The sequence below is a fragment of the Astatotilapia calliptera genome, chromosome 20 (genome assembly GCF_964374335.1).
Source record: "Astatotilapia calliptera chromosome 20, fAstCal68.1, whole genome shotgun sequence".
NCBI lineage: Eukaryota > Metazoa > Chordata > Actinopteri > Cichliformes > Cichlidae > Astatotilapia > Astatotilapia calliptera.
This window is the reverse complement of record NC_137441.1, coordinates 27,904,633-27,928,623: the sequence shown is the minus strand read 5'-3', so window position 1 is coordinate 27,928,623 and position 23,991 is coordinate 27,904,633. Positions and strand designations below refer to the sequence as shown.

Here is a 23,991-nt window from a genome sequence, read left to right as displayed (position 1 = left end):
CTTTGTGTTAAACTGCTGTATTCTAACCACTTTCAGATACTTCAGCTTCTAGGCTAAAGCAAACAATAGAACTGAGCATAACAGCACAATGCAGATTAGTCAGCATGTCAAGTTTGTAGACTGTGTTTACACTGATCGCTTTTTCGGGTTTCGATGGAGGTCCCTAGGGGTTTCCTGTTTACATTAAATGTATCAACAAAAAGGAGGTATTTGTTGACACATTTATTATTCATGGTCATATACTCATTCTCCCAACACTGTTATAATAGCTACTGTAATGTTTGCAGAGTAACACCAGGTTATTATCAGTCAGTGAATTAATATCTTATGTCTGTGCAATTAACTTTTTCCCTTAGAAGCATTAATTCTGGTATTGAGTCCTTTAACATTATTTATAACCAAGTTGTCTGAAAAACATTACACGGTCATGGCTTTTTGCAAAAGCCTGCAGGGGATTTGTGGATGGTTCATACCTTAAAAGTCATACACTTTGGGGCAACTATTAAGTCGCTCCAGTGGCTATGTTGCTAGATTGAACAACTTTAAAGGATTATGGATTGAGAACACACCAAAGACAGTGGGATGCTTGTGAGCGCTCATACAGTCTGTTTCCAGTCATTCAACCTTCCCCAATTCGACCAGCCCCAAGCACAGCATGTCCACACGAGAGAGAAGATTCTTAAAATAGAGATGGGAGTATATGGAGTATGCATTTGAATTACCCTAAGAGAGTGACAGAGATGGAGAAAGAAAGGAGAGAACAGGGAAGGAGCTGTGTGGTAGTCTTACCCCTCTGGGGGTAAAAACTCTCTGATAACATCCAGGCCACAGAACAAGGACGACTTACTCTAAGGGCAATGCACATAGGTTTGCAGACTGGATGCACTGGCAAAGCTAGCTGCATTTGACTGCTGTATCAGATTACAACAGGGCCTTATTTACTTGCAAACTGAATATTGATAAATTCTAGATTTACATGAACATGTTATTGGCATATTGGCATTGCATTGTGGCTCAGTTAACCTAAAATCTTTATGTGGTAATTATAATTGGTTGTTATTATTGTTTTGGTCACTGCTGACCTCACAACACAATATCACTATCTTGGTAGTGAACTTAACTTGTCTATAGTCACCAAACATCAAACAATCCTTTGCCACAGAGATCACTGGCCAGGTAGGACTGATAGAAATGTATAACATAAAATGTATCATGCACTGTCACATTATGCTAACAGACCTCCAGTTTCAGTAGTAGTAATAAGAGGATTAATGTCATTTTAGCCTCACAATAAAAACCACAAGTGGATGAAGCCCTGGGGAGCTAAAGTGCTGCTTAATCTCCCCAAAGACTCAATTCTGACCTCTAGAACATGAAAAACAATGCCGACACACATTAAATAATTCCATCACTCTCACACTGGGAATTGACGTGCTTTCCTACAGAAAACACAAATTTACAATGAATGGAAATGACTGACCCCTCTAGGATTAGCGAGGTAAAACATGTCTTTTTTTTCAGCTGCAGCGCACTGAGAAACAAGGGCACAATAACATTCCCTATTTGCCCTTCCCAGTTCCATTAATTCCAGCATGTAGCTTTAAAAGAGTCTGACCCAGAATAATCACTGTGTTCAAGAGGAGGTCAGCAGAGATGTCCTGTGCAGCTGAAACCGCCTCAAGTTGGGAGGCTCAAAACAACTGGCTCTCTCTGTAAAACAAAGGCGCTACTGGAGAAGACACCACACATGATCAAAACAAACTTACAAATATTTTTAGTGTTGTATTTCAGAATTTCTCACAGTTTTACTGAAGAATCAAACATAAAGTCCAATCATTAGGAGGATAATCCGACAACAATGAGGGGGAGTCATCATGGAAAGCTTGCCAAGATAAGATGATAAAATAAATCAAGCAAAGTTTTTTTAAACTTGAAACTGTGAAATTTTATCCACATGAATGCCAGGACCAAAGGTTTGGCAGCATCGCACTCTGGGGTATTTACTTTAATATTTATCAATATGATCAATGTTATACACTTCCCCTGTCAAGGTGAGATTTTTAAGGGAGATACAAGATAAGAAATTACAGCTGACAATGACATATTCTGACGTTGGGGTATGAAACATGAATGTCTGGCTGCTCTCACGGCACTCGTCCAAGAATAAATAATATTTCAAAGTTGGGAGGCTTACAGAGTTAATCTTACAATCAAAGTTTGCTGATTCAAAGTCAACAGGCTCCGTTGACACAAACTGCAATTTTACCGTGCAGAGCACTGGATTGCTGGACCACCACTGTGTGATCAGAAAATAAGAAAAATAAGCTAATCACTTGAGGCAGCAGTTGACCTGCAAATGCAGCGTTCTCCGAGGTAAAATTACTGTGTTGACAAAGTCCAGTGACTTTAGAAGGCGATTACACCGATTGTGAAATGGTCATCTGACGGCAAGGCAGAAAAATGTTTTACAGCCTGTTTTAAATATAGCCTAAGCCTAATCTAATATTGATTTCTGTAAGTGGGTGGCTAAAATACACGCCTACATCAATACCTTGCTTTATCTCCATATCTGTTTGAGGGCATGCCAACAGTAGGTAATATTCTGACTATGGATAAGTACCTTATACAATCCCACTTCAAGAAAGCAAAGGAAGTTTGGAGTGGAAACAGTTTAGTCAGCTAAGCTTTTATTTTTTCTAAACCCTACAATCAAATTTATAAAATGTTTCCTGTTAGCTGTAAGTTTCCTGAAAATTCCAAATGCTCCAGAAAGACAATTTGACAGGGTTAAAACACATCCTGTGATAATTTTTTTTGGCTCATTTTAGACAGATTAATAAAAGTGCATGAAAGATTTAACATGTTGCTTTGACTTATAACCAGACATACAGTTGGCTTTTTATGTAGAACTTGAATCAAATCCTGCTCTCCCCCAGCAGAAGACCCAGAGCAGACAGGCTCACATCAGCAGCAGGTGGAAGATAAAAGGAAAGGTTGAATGATTACAAAGCCAGTTTCATGTAAAATTATGAACCTTTTTAAATTTTGTTTTGATCCATGTGTGTAATAAAGAGGCTCTCAAACCTTCATATTCCCCACTGATAAAATTAAGCTTCTAATGTTTGAGGCTTTTTTGAATCATTGGTGGAACTGCACTTTTTTACTACTAGTCGTGAGTAAAAAATGAAGGCATAATATTGCCGTATTTTGCGTGGTGAGATTTTATTGATATAAGGACACCAAATATCGATATTTTATTCAATGCAATAAAATACAACAAACAAGAGGCCTCGTCTCATGCATCACGATCCTGAGATAACGTTCGCTGAGAAAACTTGCATTAAGTCAACTCAACGGAAAATCCATCCGACAGTGGACACGCTTAGCTTGATGAAGTTGGACCGACTGCTATCAGCCTCAGAGAGCTTGTTGACAATTTACAAATAATTGTTGTCTAATTTATAAATCCACAGATTGGCAACACATGGACATCAGTATGAATGAGTCTTTGTCAATGAGCAAAACTTACAGGAATCAAATCAACTGGCTGTCACATCGCTGTATTCTGGTTATATTCCTATAGAACAGGAAGGTTGTTGAGCACAAATGTGGTAGTTAAATGTGAATTTCTGTAGATTGCAACAGATATGTGACTTTTGATGGTTTATCACGGTTAACTGGTGTATTATTGGAAAAAGATTGCATGTAAGTTCCAATTATACCCCATTCAGTTGCAAACTGACTCCAACTTAAGGCAACATTTCTGACAGGTTTAAGTGATAGTGTTAGTAGCCTGTCAAACTGGAGTGAAATAACATCAGTTTATTAGTGGATAAAACAGACACTGACCAAGTTTAACTATGAGGACAAAATTTGCAGTTTAGAAAAGCTAATAAATCAAAATGAATGTTATTGCAATACTATATATAGAATATTGGAAAATGTTAAAATTGCTATAATGTGGTATCTTGCCAAGTATTGTGATAATTTTATACCATGGGGTGTCAAGTGATTCTCACTTTTAGTTGCTACCAACTTGACTCTTCACACATTTACAATATATTTGTGCTACCATGATTGTCCATACCTGGATTTTAAAGTAAAATATCTTAACAGACCTGGTATCATAAATAATAACAAATGTTCTGTTTTGGCTATTTTTTGGTAAATAACCATGTCAACTAGTGATTATTGACAAGTGACTACAAATACAGTAGATCATGACTAAAAACAGTTGTTTCCATGTATGTGTATAAGCAAGTCAAAAACAGAAACAGAAATTTGTATTTTAAATAGATATTATAGATACTAGCTTGATAAAGCTTGGACTAAAAGATGTTTAATATGAGGTCTTGGACGTTATGCAAGTCGGCACCCAGAAGTGTCTGTCGTTGCAGCTGTGTAGTGGTCATTGTTTGTAGCTACTTCTGATGAACATATCAACCCAGCATGTCCTAGGCATGTTCAATAGCAGACATAAATAAAAGCTGGCCAAGGAAGTGTCTAGATATGCTTGGGATCCAGAAAGCCCTGCTGTGTACTCTGGCAGTGTGGCAACAAGCAGTCTTCTGTTGAAATAGCTGAAAGGTGGACTGTTGCTGCAAGAATGCCACAAGTTCAGGTTAGAACACCTGATCTCAGTACCTCTGTCCAGTCAGATTTCCACCAAGTTCAGTAAGATCAGAGATGGTGCTTTTATAGCTAGTTTGAGGCATGCCAACAGCCAAGCCTTGGTCAATCTCAGTCAGTCATGGTATGACGGCACTGATGATGATAATATTGTGCATATATTAGTATCAGTACTAGTTTATATTCAGAGACTGCTGGTTAGAAAATGTGGCGGTGTAGAAATGAGTTCATCTGTGTTTGGTAAACAAATCAACAATTTTATAGGGCTGCTCAATTAATCGAATTTTAATCACAATTACGATCTGGGCTTTCAACGATCATTAAAAATGACTGAGCCGATTATTAGCCCCTCCCTCGTGCTTTACTCTCGCGCTGCTCCGTGTGGCAAATCGAGCGCACCTCTCTGCATTTCGAACACGTGTCACAACAATTAAGAGCAGCGGTCCCCAACCTTTTTTGCGCCACGGACCGGTTTATGCCCGACAATATTTTCATGGACCGGCCTTTAAGGTGTCGCGGATAAATACAACAGAATAAAACTAGTACCGGTACCGAAAAAAAGAAAATTTATTCATAGCACACGTGAAAAGACCCAGGAAAACAGAGTAAACAATAAAAACGCTAACAAAATAACACTAAAAACCGATTTAAAAACCCTGAAAACTATACATTTCACCCCTGAGCCTCAACTCTCGCGGCCCGGTACCAAACAACTTACGTACCGGTCCGAGGCCCGGGGGTTGGGGACCGCTGATTAAGAGGACCCGAGGGATGCTCGGAAAGCTAAGCAGAAGTTATTTGGAGAGGAGAGTGACTGCCGTTGGTTGAAAAGAGAGGTAAAAAAAAAACTTCAGTGGTGCGGAAACATTATGGGTTCGCGGAGTCAGACGTGGATCAAGTAGACATAGTGTGTAAACTTTGCTACAGTGTCGTAGCTGCACCACAGAGCAACACTGCAAAGTTCACTAAACATAGATGTTTACATTTTTCATTTATTTTTTATATTGCAAACATTTGCACTGTTATCAGTATTGCACACTATTGTATATTATTTTTTGACAATCTTTAAAGTCATTATTCAATACATTGTTATTGTTAAATAAATATCGTCAAATAATCGAGATCTCAATTTCAGTGAAAATAATCGTGATTATCATTTTTGCCATAATCGAGCAGCCCTACAATTTTACAATGGACAAAACTACTCACAGAATATGTTTGGGTTTAAAATTATGATTAAAATGATGTACAGAGAAATCAACTGCAAACAAAGATTAAAAATGTATTTCATGCATGAAAACTTCTATTTTTCAAAACTTGCTTCTATTTTTTACATACTTTACTGTATGTATGCAACTCTTTCTGTGATAAACTGTGTTGTAGTGGTATCACGCTATCAATGATACAATAATATTTCCTAGCACACAGAACAAGGCCAAATTTGTCTGACAGCAAAGGCCATGTGTCAGCCTCCATTGATGTTTAGTAAAGAAGTCACTTCAACCAAACACAGCACTTTGCAAAACATTCAATTCAATTCAGTTCAATATAATTTTGTTTATACAAAATCACAATAACAGTCAATTAAGACACTTTATATTGTAAGGTGGAGACACTACAATGCAGGAACACCGAAGTGGAAAAAACAAACTTGGCTCACCATTACAAACAAACCATCAAGTACACGTGTGACCCGAGCTTTAACAAATGACTCGATTGGACGACGCCGGAACATCTGCCAGTTGTGTGAAAGGTAAAGGAAAATTACTGATGCGGTTACATGGTGGTAAAACAGGACTTTAAGCAGCTGGTTAAAAAGCTCAACATCCCAGACTCCCGAAGAGTTAAAAGGTAAAGTTTCTTTAGCTATTGTTAAACTAAAGTGATAAGCAGTTATGTTTTACTTTTACATAACATTTCCTTGGCTACTTTTGTGGCTTTCCTGTGTTGCTATATATACTCCTATGTCACTAGTAATGCAATATAAATCTGCTCCTGCTGACAACTGAGGGCACAAGATTCTCACTTTGAATCAGTTAGTGTGTCATAAACGAGCTCATTTGAAAAGAATGGTGGAAAATACACTTCAGTATTTTTTTTCTGTATCATCATAAATATCGTTATCACAAAATTCCTTGAAATATTGTAATATCATTTTGAGAAAATATTGCCCAACCTCTACTGTGTACTGTGAGCAAATAGACTCAAGATCTAGAATATATAAAAGCAGACGTTTTATGTGCATGAATAAATCTGATGCAGACTAAATGTATTCAGACAGGTTTAATTTCAAACTGCTGCTTCATCATCTGTGTGCGTGTGGGGTGGGAAGCAGATGATAGGGCTGCAGACCTTTGGGACATTTAGGTTATAGAACAAAAGTGAGGCTGTTTTTTTGCACAGTGCTCACACGGTGCACAACTCTCAGGGGGACTGAGGGAATATGTGGGAGCTTCACCGCAACAAGGTCCAGAAACACACTTACTCAAATACACTCTGACCACTCTGCTGCCCTTAATACACCTGTCTCTCAGGCTTTCTTTTTCCTCTCACACTTTTTTTCTCCACACAATGGAGAAAACACACGATTCTGGGTGGAATCAAACTAGCTCTGCCTTTTAAAAAAAAGAAAAAACAAAAGAATGAAATCTGCTGTTCTTTATTTATGGTAGAAATAACACCACCTTTGTTCCCCCCAGCTATTTGCTTTCATCCTCCTATCCATTTACATGAAGAGCTGACCTATCGTACAGACTACTCAGTTAATGTGCTTTTGCTACTGATCACACAAAGACTGCTTTCTGGCAATAAGCCTGGTCACTGCTTTTAAATCTGCATCTGTTATTTTAATAAGCACATACTGGTGTGTTGTTCAGCCCACCATGTTAGTCCAGACTCAGTTTCCTTTATAACTGTTTGATGGACTAAGATAAAGGTTTGGATGAATTTGACTTACATCTCATTTAACCATTATTGTAGCTTGCTTATCTGTCAGTTAAATCTACCACATTCTATAAGCAAAATAAGCAGTCTCTATCAATTCGAAAGCTGCCAGCAAATTTGAGCAGAAATTTTGTAACATAAAGCAAATGCAAAGGTTCCAATAACAGTAATATTCTTCTACACTGGTTTGCATGAAATCTACTATTATGAGGGCATCATTAGTAAAAATGTGAAGCCATTAACAGCTAAAATATTTATGTCATATCACTGCAACTAGCGGTTACTCGTAGCCACAGTATTCTATGAGCCTACCCTGATCTCACCTCAGTACACTGATCACTTAAACCTGACAGGCAGATCAGAGCTAGAGTCGGGGTTACTTTAATACAGCTGATACTATAATATTGCAGGCTTCATCAGTCTGTGAAAGTCTGTGAAAGTGGGCTTTCTTTTATGTTAATGTTGCTCATGACAGATAAGATGGAGAGAGCTACAGCACATGCACGATTGGTCAGTACATGTGTGCTGCATTAAATGATTTTTTTTTCTTACTAAAAAAATGGCAGAAGAATATGTTTCCCAGACAGATAGTTTATAATCTTAATAGTATTTAATGCTATTCCAAAACAACTTTATCAAACTGAGAAACTATGAGCACATGCAGCACACGTTACATGCCCCGTGCATGCCTGCTCTTTAGTGCAAGTGCAAGTATTCAAACTTATTGTGTTTAAAGTAATGCATGCAGTATAGTTACTACAAGAGGTGGGACCTTGTTTTTAACTGCAAATTATGTCCTTAAAATTAAACCATATCAATGTCTGTTTTATCCAATAAGAAAAGGTTATCAAATCCCTTCAGAATTTTTTTGTTATGTCATTTTCGTTGCAAAATTACTGTCAAGCACACCAAGACTGTCATTTAAACCTGCCATAGATGTTGCCCTAAGACAGAGTCAGACTGCAATCAGTCTGCAACTGAATGCCAATTAAAGGTTGGCAATTACATTCAATCCATTTTTTATTATCCAGCAATTAACTGTAATAAATCATCAAAATTGCATATCTTTCTTTATAGACAGAAATTCACATTTAATTAGTACACCTGTGCTCAGCAGAACAGGATGGTTATCCTGTTCTATATGAATATAACCAGTAAACAACCAACTGACAACCAATTGAGTCGAGTTTCCTTGAGTTGTGTTCCCTGACAAAAACTCATTCAGACCGATGGCAACATGTTGGCATCAGAGAGATGAGACCTTGTGTTCATAGTATTTTTAATTTATTTAAGAAAATATTAATATTTAGTGTATAATACTGAAAAATATGCCAATACTATACTGTGTCATCTTTATAGTTACTAAATCCAATTTAGTAATACTGCCACCACCGCTTTTATGGACACATGACCAGAGTGCAAGGATGAAGTCGACAAGTTCAGGCGCAGTGTCATCGCTGCAAAGAAGTGCATATCTGAAAGAGCCTAATGTGTCTCCAGGGAGATAATGCCTAAATTGACTGGGATCATCTCTTGAAAAAGAAACAAAAATCTGCAGAACAGTGTGTAATCATGCGTACAGCCTGAAAGAAACACCCAGTTGTCATTTAAGAAAATATACGACCATTTAAAAGGCTGAACTTCTCAGAGAAATGAATGTTATTCATGTGAAAAATATGGCAGGCCTGCTTTTCCAGTTCAATAAACACAATAGACTGCTAATGATAATGCAAATTGAAAATGTCAGAAGGTATACAAAATGCTGAAAGGAGTTCTCTGCAGCTTTGATGAATGGTGCTGCATACAGGATATTTGTGAATTATGAGGCTACACAGTTCGTTCCATTATTCCATTTAAAACTCATTTTAACTGGCACCTGGCCCACAGACCCAGACACAATGGAAACATTTTATGGCACTGAACTTTGAGACACTGTTGAAATAGTGCTTTAGATTTTTATCAAATACAAAAGTTAATTATTTTCTAATAGAAAGCAAAGCCTCATTTACTAAAACTGTCTGCAGGATTTAATATGTGCTAATAGGCAACGTGTCTTAGAGAAAGAATGACAGTCAGCATTATCCATTATCAAACACTAACATTCTCACAAAGTAAGGCATGCAAAGCATTAGTATGTCTCTAGAGACATCAGCACCTTTCTTATCCACCATAATTCTCACAGACAGTATTACATTGTGGCAACAGCTCAAAATGGACTATTAGCAAAATGCTCTATTGTTATTTTAATCCATTTCTGCTCACTTTTCATTTTTCCCTTTGCTTGGCACTTTTTTTCCCTCCACTATCTCCCAATGTGCAGAGAACTTTTCAGGGAAAAGACTCCAATGGCCTTTTTATTTCTGAGGGAATATTAGTGGGACGGGAGTTTTTGCATCTTTATACATTTAACTACAAGCGATCCTCATGATGAACATCATGTTTTCCGTTTTTATTTTTCATCCCCCAATGTTACACACATGTAACAGTATTTATGTTTAAGTACCATTTCACTCTTAATAACTGTGGTTTATTTGCTGTCAGAGATTTTCTTATTCTTATTTGTTTCATGCCTGTATTGTATTGTATTGTATTGTATTGTATTGTATCTTTATTTAGGTAGGTTTGTTTTATTAGATTTTTGCATTTACAGGAAGAGTCATAAATTTTGAACAAAACCTGTTTTTGTAGTTATCGCCCCACACCACACACAAATAATCAAATATAATTGAAGTTCATACTTTCAGCTTTATTTCAGAAAGTTTTACAGCTTCAACATTAACTGGCCAGGAAGTTTCATGGCCAGGTCTAGCCTGTGTTCTCTTGTTATTTCATGACAAAACAATCAGAATGTGTGAAGTCGATTCACAGTGTTGGATGTGTATTTTATAGCTTTTCGCTGTCGTTTTAAATATATGCTCCACAAGATGTTAGTCCAAGGGACAGAAGACGTCATGACATTGAAAAACAGAGCACACCTGTCACAGGGACAGCAAAACTTTTAGGAGTGGCAACATTAACAGTCTGATTCATTCGTAAAATATTACAGTGTTTATTTACAACAAGGTGCAAACCTCTGGTTACACTCAAGAACAGGAAGGCCAGGTCAGAAAACAAGAGCCTGTGCAACTTCTAAAAACAAAGAAAAATGGAAGAAACCAAGAAAACTGTTTGCCATAATGATGGGAAGAGAAAACTTTGGAAAAGGAAAGAAACAATTCATGATCCTAAACATACCACGTTATCTGTGAAACATGATGGAGGCAATGTGACAGGATGTGGCTGTACGGCTGCCAGGGGTACCGGGGCGCCACTGTTTATTGATGATGTGACTGTTGACAGAAGTAGCAGGAAGAAATGTGAAGTATATATTCTGTTCAGATTTTCGAATGCTTCAAAATTGATTAGATGGTACATAACAGTGCAAATGAAGTTTGTCGAGATAAAGAAAATTAGGACTCTTCAATGGCCAAGTCAGTCAAAGAATCCAAGTAATAAATACAGTCGTTATATGTAAAAATCAGATTAGTTTTTCCAATTAATTTATAGCCTCTTTTTAACTTCAATCACATCTTGATTGTTTGATAGAAAATCCCTTGGTACAGAATTACAGAAATGGTCTAATTTACAAACAAATTATGGCTCTAAATGTATAAAATTAGTATTTCTAATGTATTATAGTTAAAATATTCCACATATAAATGTTACAAATTAATATGTGGAATAAAAATCAACACCCACAATAACAGTTGTATTATTTAGTCATTTATTTTGAAGACATAAGTGCAGAAACATGGAAGAAGAGCATCACGTTTTTCATATAAATGTGATTAGATGTGACTAGGGATGGGTATCGAAAACCGGTTCTTGTTGAGAACCGGTTCCCACTGTTTCAATTCCTTGGAATCGTTTGCCACTTTTAAAAACGATTCCCTTATCGATTCCAGTCGCCCCGAATGACGTCATCACGTTGAGTAGCGTCTTTTACCCAGTAGGAAACACGGCGCCTGAGCGGCGCAAACGCTCAAAAGTTTGATTACACTTTATGAGAAAGGATGACAACAGGGCAACGTGCAATACTTGCAAAGTAGAGATTTCATCAAAGGGAGGAAACACTACGAATATGCAAAAGCATTTGCTCAAAAAACACGCGATTGCTTTCAACGAATGTCGTGTTTTTGATCCGCTCCGGACTAGCGAAGCTCAACCCAGCAGCAGCGGTAGCGTTTCCACGTCCTCTCCCGTTAATACTGCAGGTAACTAATCAATTAGCATTGCATATTATGTTAGCGCGATTTACCTTATTACAAAACCTGCTATTACTGTGCGTTGCATTTAGATAACCATGATGAGAGAGACAGAGTCTGGCTGGCTCAGATGCTGGCAGTTCTCGCTGCAGTCTACCGGTAGCGTCTCCTTTCAGGCCAGGATAGACAAATGTCACCGAGCAGTGTCTAAGTTTGTGGTCAAAGGCTTGCACCCATTTGCCACAGCAGATGCCCCCGATTTCACTTTGGTAAGTGAATGTGTTTCATTGTAGGCAGGACATTACTGGATATTCTTGTGTAATTGCTACAGAATAATTTATGTTAAACTTTGTTATTGCTACAGGAGAATATTAATTTTATTATTTTACATATACATTTTTTTTCCTGGGGACCCTGTGACACCCCATTGAAGAGCCGTAGGCTGTGGATCTCTTAAGATCTCACTGTTGGGTGTGTAAGGCCATGTTACTCCTAAATTTCTATCTTGTTCAAAGAGAAGATATAAAACAAAGTTCTAAGCTAATCGAACTTAGTGTTCTCCTTTTTAAAAAAAAAAGAATCGATAAGAGAATCGATAAGGAATCGAATCGTTAAACAGAATCGAAAATGGAATCGGAATCGTTAAAATCTTATCAATACCCATCCCTAGATGTGACTGGAGAGGGTGGGTACAATTTTATGTTGCACTTGATTTTTACAGCACTAGCTACCTGCTGTAGCGCTAATCACTAATTGTGTGGTGGAACAGACAGAACAGCAAGACTGCGTATGTGCACACAGGAGGAGAGAAGGCAGAGACAGAGAGACACTGGGAAGTGGAATATGGAAGTAAAATGTATCTATAACAGAAGGGGAGAATTGATTTACAGTTGGATTCATATGATAGCTTAGCCTACCTTAATTAGTTGACCTGTGTATTTATGTACTGCACTTTTTCTAACCCTCCCGTTCAGCTTTACACCACATACTTAAACTGACAATCAGACCATGGTTGTTGGTCGTTGTTTGCATTTCAATTGCAGAAGCATTTGCATTTCATCCAGAAGACCTGAGGGGGTTCATCCTCTGTCCACTTAAAGGAAGAGCCGTGATACCCTGAGTCTGTATTTGCAGCCTGTTGAATATGCAATCACGCCTTTGTTGGAAAGTGAAAAGGGCTGTGTGCTCAAGCTCTCAGCTCTCAGACTAAGTGATGGGGCAAATATAACCCAGCATGTATACACACACTCGCACTCACACACACTAACATACCTACATGGAAATGGCTCTGTATTGGCAAGCACAATTGCCAAGATACACAGGAACCAAATCGCTTATTCCCACTACGTTGTGTTTCTAATTTGTTGACTGTGGTGGCTAAATCCTCCTCAATGCCACTCTAACCAAGTAACATGCCTCTAGTATCAAATGAATGTGATTAGCTTTGAGACTTGCCAGATGTTTACAATCCCCGCTGACATATCCCACTGATCAGCAATAAAAGAAAAAAGGCATATCACTCAAGTTGTCTGCTTTGATGCAGGTTATACAAACAATTTCCCTTCCACAGTGGCCCGGCTTTCATCTTGACTCTGAGGAAACTAAATGTTTTGTCCTTTTTCCAAATTACCAGAAATACAGAGCGACCCTCCTTAGTTACTGATAGTGAACATACAGTACCTTTCCATGTTATCTGTAATACATGAGAGCTTTGTTCCAGAATATCTTGAACATCAAATTGAAAGGTCAGAAACATTGGTAGGAAGATACTGATCATCTGTGTAGAAACATGAACTTCTGTTATGACCTTTTACTTTGGATGATGCCCGAATGCCTCAGTGCATCCCTTATTTCCCCACTCTACTTCTAAAATAAATCCTAGCTCTTCTCATCATAAATCAAAATGTACTGTTTATGATTATCTCTAGATGCTTGCTGTGTTTATATTTATTTATTTAGCTATTTTATTTTTAGGGATCTCAGCGGCATGTGCTTGCATTGCTCGTAAAAATGCAGGCTCCAAGGTGTAGGAGTTAAGCTGTCCTCAGTAGATATCCAGTATTAGGGAGATAAATACCACAGTTGGCTTTCCAAAGAGTTCCAGAGATTTATGGATTGCCTCGGTGCAGCAGGCCTCTGGGAGGCAAATATTGTATGAAATCCTCCAAATGTTTTGGTAGTGTGCAACGCGCACACACACACACACACACACACACACACACACACACACACACACACACACACACACAAACAGATATGCACACAAATAAGACTCCATCCATGCCTGAAAGGCTGAGCTGCAGCAGCTGCTACTATGGCCGTAGTGTAAGAAACATTGCTGCATTGCTGAGGTCAGAACATAATTCATCGAGGAAAACAAACAAAAGAGAAAATGGGTGGGGCAGAGTGTGTATATGTGTGTATATGGGGGGTCTAAGGCGCAACAGCCAAGAGTGTTGCATCATCCCATTAATTACTCCCACTGCAGTAGAGTGTACATGACCCACATGCTCAGAAAGATAAGCAGGGCTGTAAAGAAACATGGTGGAAAAAGGAAATAACAGGACAATGCTTTGGTCATATCAGCCCTTTACTGTCTTTAAGTCTTGTTTGTCTCTTGTGACAAACTTGACAGCAAATACCACTAAGTAGCTAAACACAAAATAAAGCAGGTGGCAGTTTGGGGTTTTGGTGGAGGAGGAGGAGTAGAAAATGGCCCTCTGAGAGGCACCCCAGTGCCTGGAGAAGGCCAGTTAGTGGGAAGGGCCATGACGGATAAGTCTGATCCTTTGTAGAGGCAGTATTGATCCAGCAAAAGCTCACTACATGAATCAAGTATGAGTTCTGTGCTGTTAGTTCCTTTACTTAGTGGATGGTTGTGCTCCAGTGCGATAGAAACACGCACACTTTTTTCATGTAGCACAAAGCGGACAAGCCGGTGATTAAACACAATCAGGCTGAAGGTTGCTGCCAATAAAGTTAGAACACGGACTATAAATTCATGAGATCTGAATATGGAGGTTTTATTCTGAGGTTTACTGTCATTTGGCGGTCTACAGCCAGTTCCACAAAGCAAAACACTTATTCTGATTGCTATTGATTTTTTTTTTTTTTTTTTGATCACCAGCGCATAAATTCAAGTATTTTAAGTGTTCGGTTTTCAAAAAAAAAAAGAAAGAAAAAACTTAATGAGCTAAACTCCAGGCTTCTCATTTCAAGCTTCCGATATGCACTCATGTGTTGCAGTAAGAAATTAAAGCACAGTAGCAGTTACGGTCCCATTCTGCCTTTGACTCCTCTCTGCTAATTGCTATGCCAGTCAGTGACAGGTCGTTCATGTTTCACCCACGTCTTCAACAACAGCTAGCCTTTCTCTTGTTCTCTTTCTTTCTCAGAGGTATTTCCAGAAGGTTTAGATGGACAGCGTCCATGCCTTTTTTGTCTTTTATGTCATTAGAAAGGGACAACCTGTACCGGTCCTTCTGGATCTAACAGATTCCTGCTGAGCACAGGGTGCTAATGACACACATGCAGACACACTCTCACATACACACAGACACACACGCCTCCAGAGGATAGGATCTCCAAGAAGCAACACAGCCTATTTCACTGCAAATTAGGTTAATCACGCTCCAGAGAGGCCCAGTTAATAACCCTCATAGAGGCTATTAAGATGGCACCTAAATCATAGGAATATCTGAATATCTGATGGCCCCTAACACAGTAATGCCATGTTTAGCCCTGGAGTTCTTAGTAGGGCTCGCTAAGAGAACCACGGCTTGTCATATAACCAGCTGCAGACTGATGATGCGGTGCAACTTTTTCTCATTGGGGAAGAAAAAAACACCTCACTGCAAACTGTAATACATGAGGAACCCTTCTCATTAAGCCAGTGATATTAATCAGAATTAGACTATTATAACAGTTTTCTTTTTCACACAGGAGTAACTCGCAAAATACCAAAGAAATTATCACCAGGTGTAGCAATATTAGGCAGCTCACAGCTCATTAAAACCACTCTCTTTTCTTTTTTAGTGCATATCTGAATCACTACTGTCAAATTCACTCGATGTATCACTCTTGATCACTCAATGTATCCCTATTGAGCAGAAAAGGCTAAACATACAAAGACACAGCCATCTATGCTTTACAATCCTCTGCCAGGCAAGTGAAACAAGACAAATAAAGCCTTCGTAAAAGGCAACTGGTGTCTCAGTCAGCAACGCTTTTTACTGCCGCAGTGTGCCGAGGCTTGATAGCATCTCCGGTGCCTCAGCTGTACAAGAGCTCGCCATGGGGGACCTGAAACTGTGTGACATCCATGAAAGGCTCAGCCCAGAGATCCCGAGTGTGTGAGAGCCGAATCCCCGCTGGTTAACCCTCGAGTCAGATGCTCTCTGGTTCAAGCTCGTTATAACGCTGCAAATTACCAGCATTTAGCTTTGACTGGAAGATTTCACACATCACAGACAGTGAAGCATGTCGCAGGTCATGAGCGTTCATTGTTATCCATTTACGAGAAAAACTGAATGCACACCAACAAACAGCTGGTTTACAATTTGGGATGGCTACTTTAATAAGAACCCAATTACAATTCGTTCCCATGTTATCATCACATCTTTACAGTCTTTTTAGTAAGTCTATAAATAATAGTGATAATCACTAAAGCCCAGCCTTAGCCCACAGGCTGTCTTAATGAGACGGTTTGCCCAGAACGATGAGTAACTACTGTAGTCATCTCTAGAAGCCTTGTTTTTTTAAAATTGTATCTGTAACTCTCCATCAGCCCTTTTTTTTCTCCTGGTCTACTGAAGCCAGTGCGGTTGCATTTACGCCCACATATTTACTTTCTGTAGGTGGTTTGTTCTTTGTCTCTTCCAACAGGTACAGTGGCTTTCTCTGTACACATTCAGTTCATCCATCCTTTTTTTTTTTTCAAACAAAGGAAAGTAAATATTTTCACCACCCATACTGCAGGGAAGGAAATCACTCCAGTAAAAGCCCCGCCACCAACTGCTGCCATCAATGTCTGATAATCAGCGACAGCATTGCAAAACTTTAGACTGTGGCGGGGTTTCTCGTGCACAGAGTAACCGTGGGCACCTCATGAAGATGCTTCGGCTACAGCTACTGAACTACCGAGAGCATTTTAATATTCTTTAACGAGTTTTGATAATTGGGGTTTAACTTAAAGGAAAATGGACAGATCTCTGTCACATAAACAACTTTATTGCCTTTAATGCATGTGCACAGATTCCTGTGTGCACAATAACTTCTGCGCCCTGAAAAGGCCCAAGCCAGTAAAAATACCTGACTACAAAACAGGGTACATTACTGCTAATAACAAGCGACTTCAGTCCATAACAGCGGCTGCAGATCGTCCAATGTCCCATTTGGACATTCCAGTTTGTGTGAGCAAGTGACAAGGAAATTCCCGATGATGGAAATTGGTTTCTCTGTGCCCCTTGCCGATCCATCTAAAGGCATGGCATTTCATTTCATCATCTCGCACAACTGCACTGTCTAAGACGTGCATTGCCATTACCCTGCGAGGTCAGCCCTAAAGATGTACAGCGTGTGTCATGCATAACAAATGTACGGCTGCAACTGGGCAGGAATATGAGCTGCCGGTGGGAATGGGATCCAGCAGGTGGCAAGAAAACAGACTTGGTCTCATTTTGCAGTGTGTCATTACCTATAAACCCACTTTGGGGCAAATGAATGATCTCACTTAGGGCTTTTGTTTGGACTTCCTCACTCATCAGTTGAAGTCTGAAGCCTACTTTCTATATCTTCACTTTAGGGATGTAGTTCTATCATATCTATCATTTAAAAAAAACTATTTCTCAGGCAAAAAGACTTTAATATAGCCTAAAAAGATAAGGGATGTGTTGTTCAGTGTGATCAAGCTGACCCCTGCGCACAGATATTTTGTATGCCATCCTCTCCTTGTGCTTGGATACGCACTCATCAGAACACCAAGTGCTTTAATATTTTGGGGTCAAAGCTTCTCAGTTTTATTTATTTCATCATTTTACCTTCACTTTATGCCAACGAATTGCACGTGGAGCTCACCTGGACGCGTTTATTCTCACAAGTGGGGAGGAATTGACAGACCTAACCTTGAGACTGTGCACGCGCACGCGCGCGTGTGTCTACACACGTGTCGCTTTGAGCACGCGTCTGTTATCTGCGAATGTATGTGCGTCGCTTGCGCCGTACTGTTGGCGACCCCCAGCGTACAGGATGTGAAATTTTCCAATTATTTTCTTCCTTAAAATTTTTTTTAAAAATCACACAACATATCTATAGAAAGCCTGTACCCGGATATTCTTTATTACCAACACTAAAGCAGCTAATATGTGTATAACTCTAACACAGCGGCAGCCACAGCCTCGCGCTTTTCACAGTCCAATTGATCTATGTTATTCGTTCATCAATTCCAGCAGACTCTAATAACTTGCAGTGGCGTAGATTTAAAAGAAAAAATTGAGACACGCTGTTGAAGAGAAATTACAATGCACAATCACAGTCTACATTTCCCCCCTTAATCATTCAAGAATTTAAGTACAAAGTAATTACTGAACAAAATAATTTGTGCCTTACCTGCGCGCGACACTCCGTTTTATCCACATTTTTTTCTCTCTCTCTCTCGACTGTCGAAAACCGACTCAGTCCTCCAGGTATCCTCCCATTTGGATGGGTTTTTCCACCAAAGTCGGCAATTGCTGATGAGAAGAAAGCACTCAAGTTACGGACCTTACTCCAGCTGTCAACGCAAACATCATTTAAGCCATATCCTTCTACGTTGCGCACATCAAATTCCTCCCAAAAAAAAGGACAGGGGGGGGAAAAGGAGGAAAAAAACACTGCCGAAAAAAACAAACAAAAAAAATTCCACTAAAAATACCAGAACAATTGTCGGGTCTCTTTGAAGTTGTCCGTCAGTTCTTCTGTTGGCGATGATTTGCTCTCCCTGCTCACCAGCCGAGAGGAGAGAGAGGGGGTAGGCGCGTGCAGGCGGACAGGTGAGCGGGAAACCGAAAGAGGTACCCTCAAACTTTGCCTTCACGCAAATCGTTCATTTTTCAGTCGCCCCAGCAGAAAAGGCAAAGATGCAAGATGCCGAGAGCCGAAATCGGGGCATGCAGTTGGCATCCTCATTGCTGAAATGACGCCGTCACTTCTCCTACATTGCTGAACGGCAGATGAACGTCCAAAAAAGAAAATTGGAAAAAAAAATGGGGGGCGGAAAATGAGAATGTTCAGTTCTCTGAAGCAGGGAGGATTCAAGTCACCAGAGGCAGGGGATCTTCATTATCTGTTGACATCTCTGTAGAGGGGGGTGGTTGAGAGGTTAGATAAAGTAAAATAAATGAAAGTAAAATGAAATAAGGTGCAACTGAAAAGAAAAAGGAAGAGGGGAAGCGGCGGAGGAAAATCCTGGAGGCTGAGGGTTGTTTCAGAGGAGTTGGAGAGAGTGGCTGTGAGGGCTTGTCATTACAGCGGAGAGGAGACCGGCACGTCTCCTCCTGCTGCTCCTCTTCTCTCAGACTGACGAACGATCTGCCTGCTGAGCCCCACGCTGCCGTGACGTCACTTTAAAGCCAAATATGTCATGTGCTGGAGTGTCTCACGTCATATGGGTGCACATTCATGACTGCAAGACTGGGTATGACAAATCCAGTAGAGTACAGAAGTGTGCAGAGCTGCACACTATGGTTGGAAGACCATATAACAGTGAGACCATTACGTATCTGCACTTTTGTAGCCAGCTAAGGGAATTGCCAAATAACCTTGTAGCCTGTAAGATAGCATATCATAAAATAATTTATATTTTATATGATATGAGACACATAAAATAGAAACGACCCAGTTCATTTAGCCTGGGTGTTGCTATGTTCTGCCAGGCAGATCGACAACACTGCTCAATATCAGCTTGCTCACAAACTGCTTGTTATTCTTGTTATTTCTTTTTTTAAGCCATAGACTGTATATAAAAGATGGACACAACAAGGACATCAATAAGCATAAATGCGTCTGGCTGCAAAAGGAGGTTGTCAAAATCATCCTCTCTCCTCTAATCTTCCTCCTATACTACTGATCAGAATTTAATCAAACTTACACAATGATTATCTAATGAGTAGCCATCTGAATTGTCAAGGTCAAAATCATATTTATTGTTTTATGGGCAATTTTACAAGACTTGCTACTCCCTTCAGAATAGATTTTACTCTGAAAAGAGATTTTATTGAAACTTATACACGATGATTGCCTAATGGGTCTTCACCCCAACTGTGTTCGTGTTCAATGTCGCATTTGTTGTTTTTTTATAGCAATAACCTGTGAATTGTGATGGAGCGGGATTGCTGATTTAATCACATATACTCTTCAGCATCTGGTTTCAAAAAGCTGAAATAGATGGCATCACAGTAACTAGATACATTTTTTATATACAGTCTTTCGTTGAAGCCGCAAAACTTGTTGTTCAGTTTAGATAAGAAGTTGTTTTTTTCTTATTTGCTTTATAAATTTTTGAAGCAATATTTTTGGATTAAAAAATCTCTGGGAAATAAATAAAAATGATTAATAAATATGTAGCCAATCAATGACACAGTCTACTACAGCACATGTAAGGTATAATACAACAATACATTGACCTGTGGCTGAAGACATTTTATGCATGTCTAACACAGTGTGATAATAAATTAGCCAAGGTAATATTGGCCTATATGATACATACTGCAATTGTATTACAGGGTCTATTGCTGAACTGGCTCTAGACTCTGCGAATGCTCTAATGATCCAGTCCAACCACAAAGGAGTGCCCGGAAAATTAAAAAGAGTCCCTTTTTTTGTTCAAAAGTCCAATTCTGAAGCAACAGCCCAATATGAAACATTAACATTTTAACCAGAGGCACGGACAAGCCCATTTGTGAAGTAATCAAAAAATGGAAAATTGAAGTTTCAAACCTTTTTCATTTGATTTATTTTGATGGTGTAAATTGACCAAAGAACTGGAACGAATAATGGAACAAATAATGGAATGAATGAATAATGGAACCACTTTCTTACTTTTGTAAGAAAGTGGTATTAAGCAAACTAGAACTTGCCTGACTGAAATACGTTTTTATACCATTATTCATAATTTGTATTCCACCTCCCATCCTTTTTCAGTTTGGTGTTGGCTCATACTTCCTATATTCCTTGGTACAGGTGTCATGATCCAGAATGTGTAGTTCCTGTTGATGCCACTAGGACATGGTCCTTCACCAGAGAACCAGTTTCTGTTTATGGAAAGCATGGCAACAGCAGGCAATGAGCAGGAATTATTTCACTGTATGCCAAAGAAGTAAGACTTTAAGGGTCCCCTACTCTGTAACTCGTGAGTAGAGTTACAGTTAAGTCTGTAACACTTTAACTGTTTTAAAAGGCTCAAAAGAGACAGAAAAAAGACACATTTCTGTATTCTGTTAGATCAGTTTGTCATTAGAAATGTGGGATCTCATCCATCATTCAATGTAATCAAATTGATTATCATGTGTTTTTCACCTGTGATTGATGTTGTCAGTGCTTTTCACACTCCCTGCCCCACAAGTCAAAAAGGTCCATAGTGTACAATACACAGTATAAACAGAGATAGCTACAATGAGATGTCAGATATCAGGAAGTGCTCTGAACATCAGGATCAATCACATCACCTGAGCTTTGGAATAGCTCCACAATCTGAGGTTAAATGTTCTTTCCTTGTAACATTTGCTAGCTGAGTGCTGAAGCTAAAGCGACAGGTATTCTCTAGTGAGGGGCTTATATCTACCATCGTTCCCATATGACACGAATGCAGCATTAAACTGTCAACCTGGGGGCTTTTTGCACACCTGTACTACAAGATATCAGCGGTAGGCAAAATCCAATTTCATTAGAATCATTGTGCTCATGTGACCGCACAGCGAGATAGGTGAAAATATTACCCATGACAAGACCAGCTCTTGCGTGAGAGAAAGAGGGGATGTGCCGGCCTTTCTTGTACACCTCGGGGTCAACGTGTCAAACTGGTGAACGCATCACACCTGTTTTTTAGCCTTTGCAGCCGCTCTAGAATTTCCTGGAAAAGAAGAAAAAAGCATGTATAGCCATTGTATTTACTGAATTTAAATTTGCTTTTCACTCCAATTCTCAGTGTCTAAACCCGAGGCCGACTTTGCCTCTGGCGTGCCTGTCTGGGGTTGCCTTGATCAGCATCTAGTCATGAAGAAAGTCACTCATCTCCCAATCAGAACTGCAGCTGTTTCAGAACAGTGACTGCTCTATACGCGAAGATGCGACTTTCCTCCCCCACTAATTGTTGCTATAAAGCACACTTCTGTCAAATACCCTCATTACTCCATTACTGTGTATACGTACGTACTGATCCAAGTGGGTATCTCTGTCTGAGGAAGCGGTCCGTGGCTCCGCAGCAGATGGAAGCTGTCATCACTCTTTTTCTCTCTGTCACTTCCTCCATCTCATCCCTTCTCATTCACACTCCATATCCCACACTCGCTGTTTCTGCATGCCGTCTTCCTCCCTTTCCCGTTTGTGTGCGCACTCGCACGTGCCTTTGCCTTTGTTACTTCATGCGAGCAGCATATGTGCAGTAAAGTGTTAACGGGCTTATTTTGCCTCCGAGATAAGAGTCACAGGTTGTCATATATAAGGCTGCGGGTGGCTTGGGCTCACATGGACCTAAACGCAGCATACTAAACATCTGTTGTGTAAGCCATTAACACCCCGCCAAGAGAGTGCGAATTAAAAGGAAGAGGGATTTGGGTATTGCTGTGTGTCTGCTAAGCTGGACTGAGTCACTCTGAACAGCAGTTGTGGGTACAGTTAAGTGTGCAAGGGTGAAATTGATGCTGCAGAAGTTTAAAGCTGTGGTGTTGCTGGGGGTACACGGAGAGAACATACAGTCTCTCCCTGAGGAAGAGGCCATTTATGTCTCTTGTGTCTTCTCGCTCCTGTGCCCCCCCCCCCCCCCCCCCCCCCATACCTTTCTGCGGGTATTTCCGACTCATGTCTCTGATCTGTTACTGGCCTCAGCAACCTGGTGAGTATTTGTTGTTTGTTGCTTCTCAGTGCTCTTCTTTGCGCTCTTCACTCTTCCCTCACCCCAACCGGTTGAGGCAGATGGCCGCCCTCCCCGAGTCTGATTCTGCCTGAGGTTTCTTCCTGTTAAAAGGGAGTTGTTGTTTTTTTTACTCCCTACTGCTGCCAAGTCCTTGCTCAAAGGGAATTGTTTGGTTTCTCTCTATAATATTGTGAAGGCTTGTCCTTACTGTGCAAAGCGCCTTGAGACGACTTGAGCCAGATCTGTTGTGATTTGGTGCTATACAAATAAAACTGAATTGAACTGCCCAAGGCTTTAATCTAAAGTGAAATCTTAAGAGGTTTATACAAACGGCCACAAGCACAGATGTTTAAGAGAATACGAAAAGAGCTTGTAAGCACACAGATGGATTTGGTTTTCCAGTGAACGATAATAATTATGTACAGTTTATTTATAATGTATTAGTTAACTCGCTCTGTCTTTAATAGAAGTTTCCTGTGACTGGAAGCAGAAGCGGAAAGCGCACAGAGGCTCACAAAGTGAAGTAGACCTATTGTGCTGTCTCCGTATTTTTATTCTTGGACTCCACTGGAATAATTTTACATGACTCATAGTTCAAACTAATCCTCATTTATCTTACGCCGGGTGCTCAGTTAATACCCTGTCTGAAACAAGTGTCTCAATTTAAAGCTACAGTCTCTGTAGGCTTTCTTCTGATTGGTTGCCCCTCACTTGTTTTTTCACAAACTGAATCTGGTGCTGCAGGGGACGGCGTCCTCTACTTTCCAAACTGTAAACTTACTAAAAGAAAAAAACAAATCCAAGTATGAAGCAGAGCTCACAAACATCAGTTTACAAAGATTAAAGCAAGACAACCGTCTTCGGTTACACTTATTTCACTTATTTCACTTATTTCTCACAATGAGCTTTTCAAAAATGAGTTGTATGAAACTGTGTCTGTATACAGGATTTAAATATACTATTAAAGGATGCACATGCAGGGAAATGTGATGAAACTCCTTCTGCTATGAGGAAACATGAAATAGTGAGTAAAATGCTATTCGGCTCTGGCTAAAAGACTCTGTTCCA

At 39.6% G+C, this 23,991-nt stretch overlaps 1 protein-coding gene across 1 annotated transcript in view; it reads right to left on the bottom strand.

The window, feature by feature from the left end:
• ajap1 (adherens junctions associated protein 1) overlaps positions 1 to 19,367 on the bottom strand; it is a 50,403-nt gene extending 31,036 nt beyond the window's left edge. The window contains exon 1 of the mRNA XM_026153618.2: positions 18,423 to 19,367. Within this exon, the coding sequence (XP_026009403.1) occupies positions 18,423 to 18,451 (29 nt within the window). The 5' untranslated portion in view covers positions 18,452 to 19,367. The remainder of the gene's footprint in view (positions 1 to 18,422) is intronic.
• Positions 19,368 to 23,991: the final 4,624 nt, after the last annotated feature.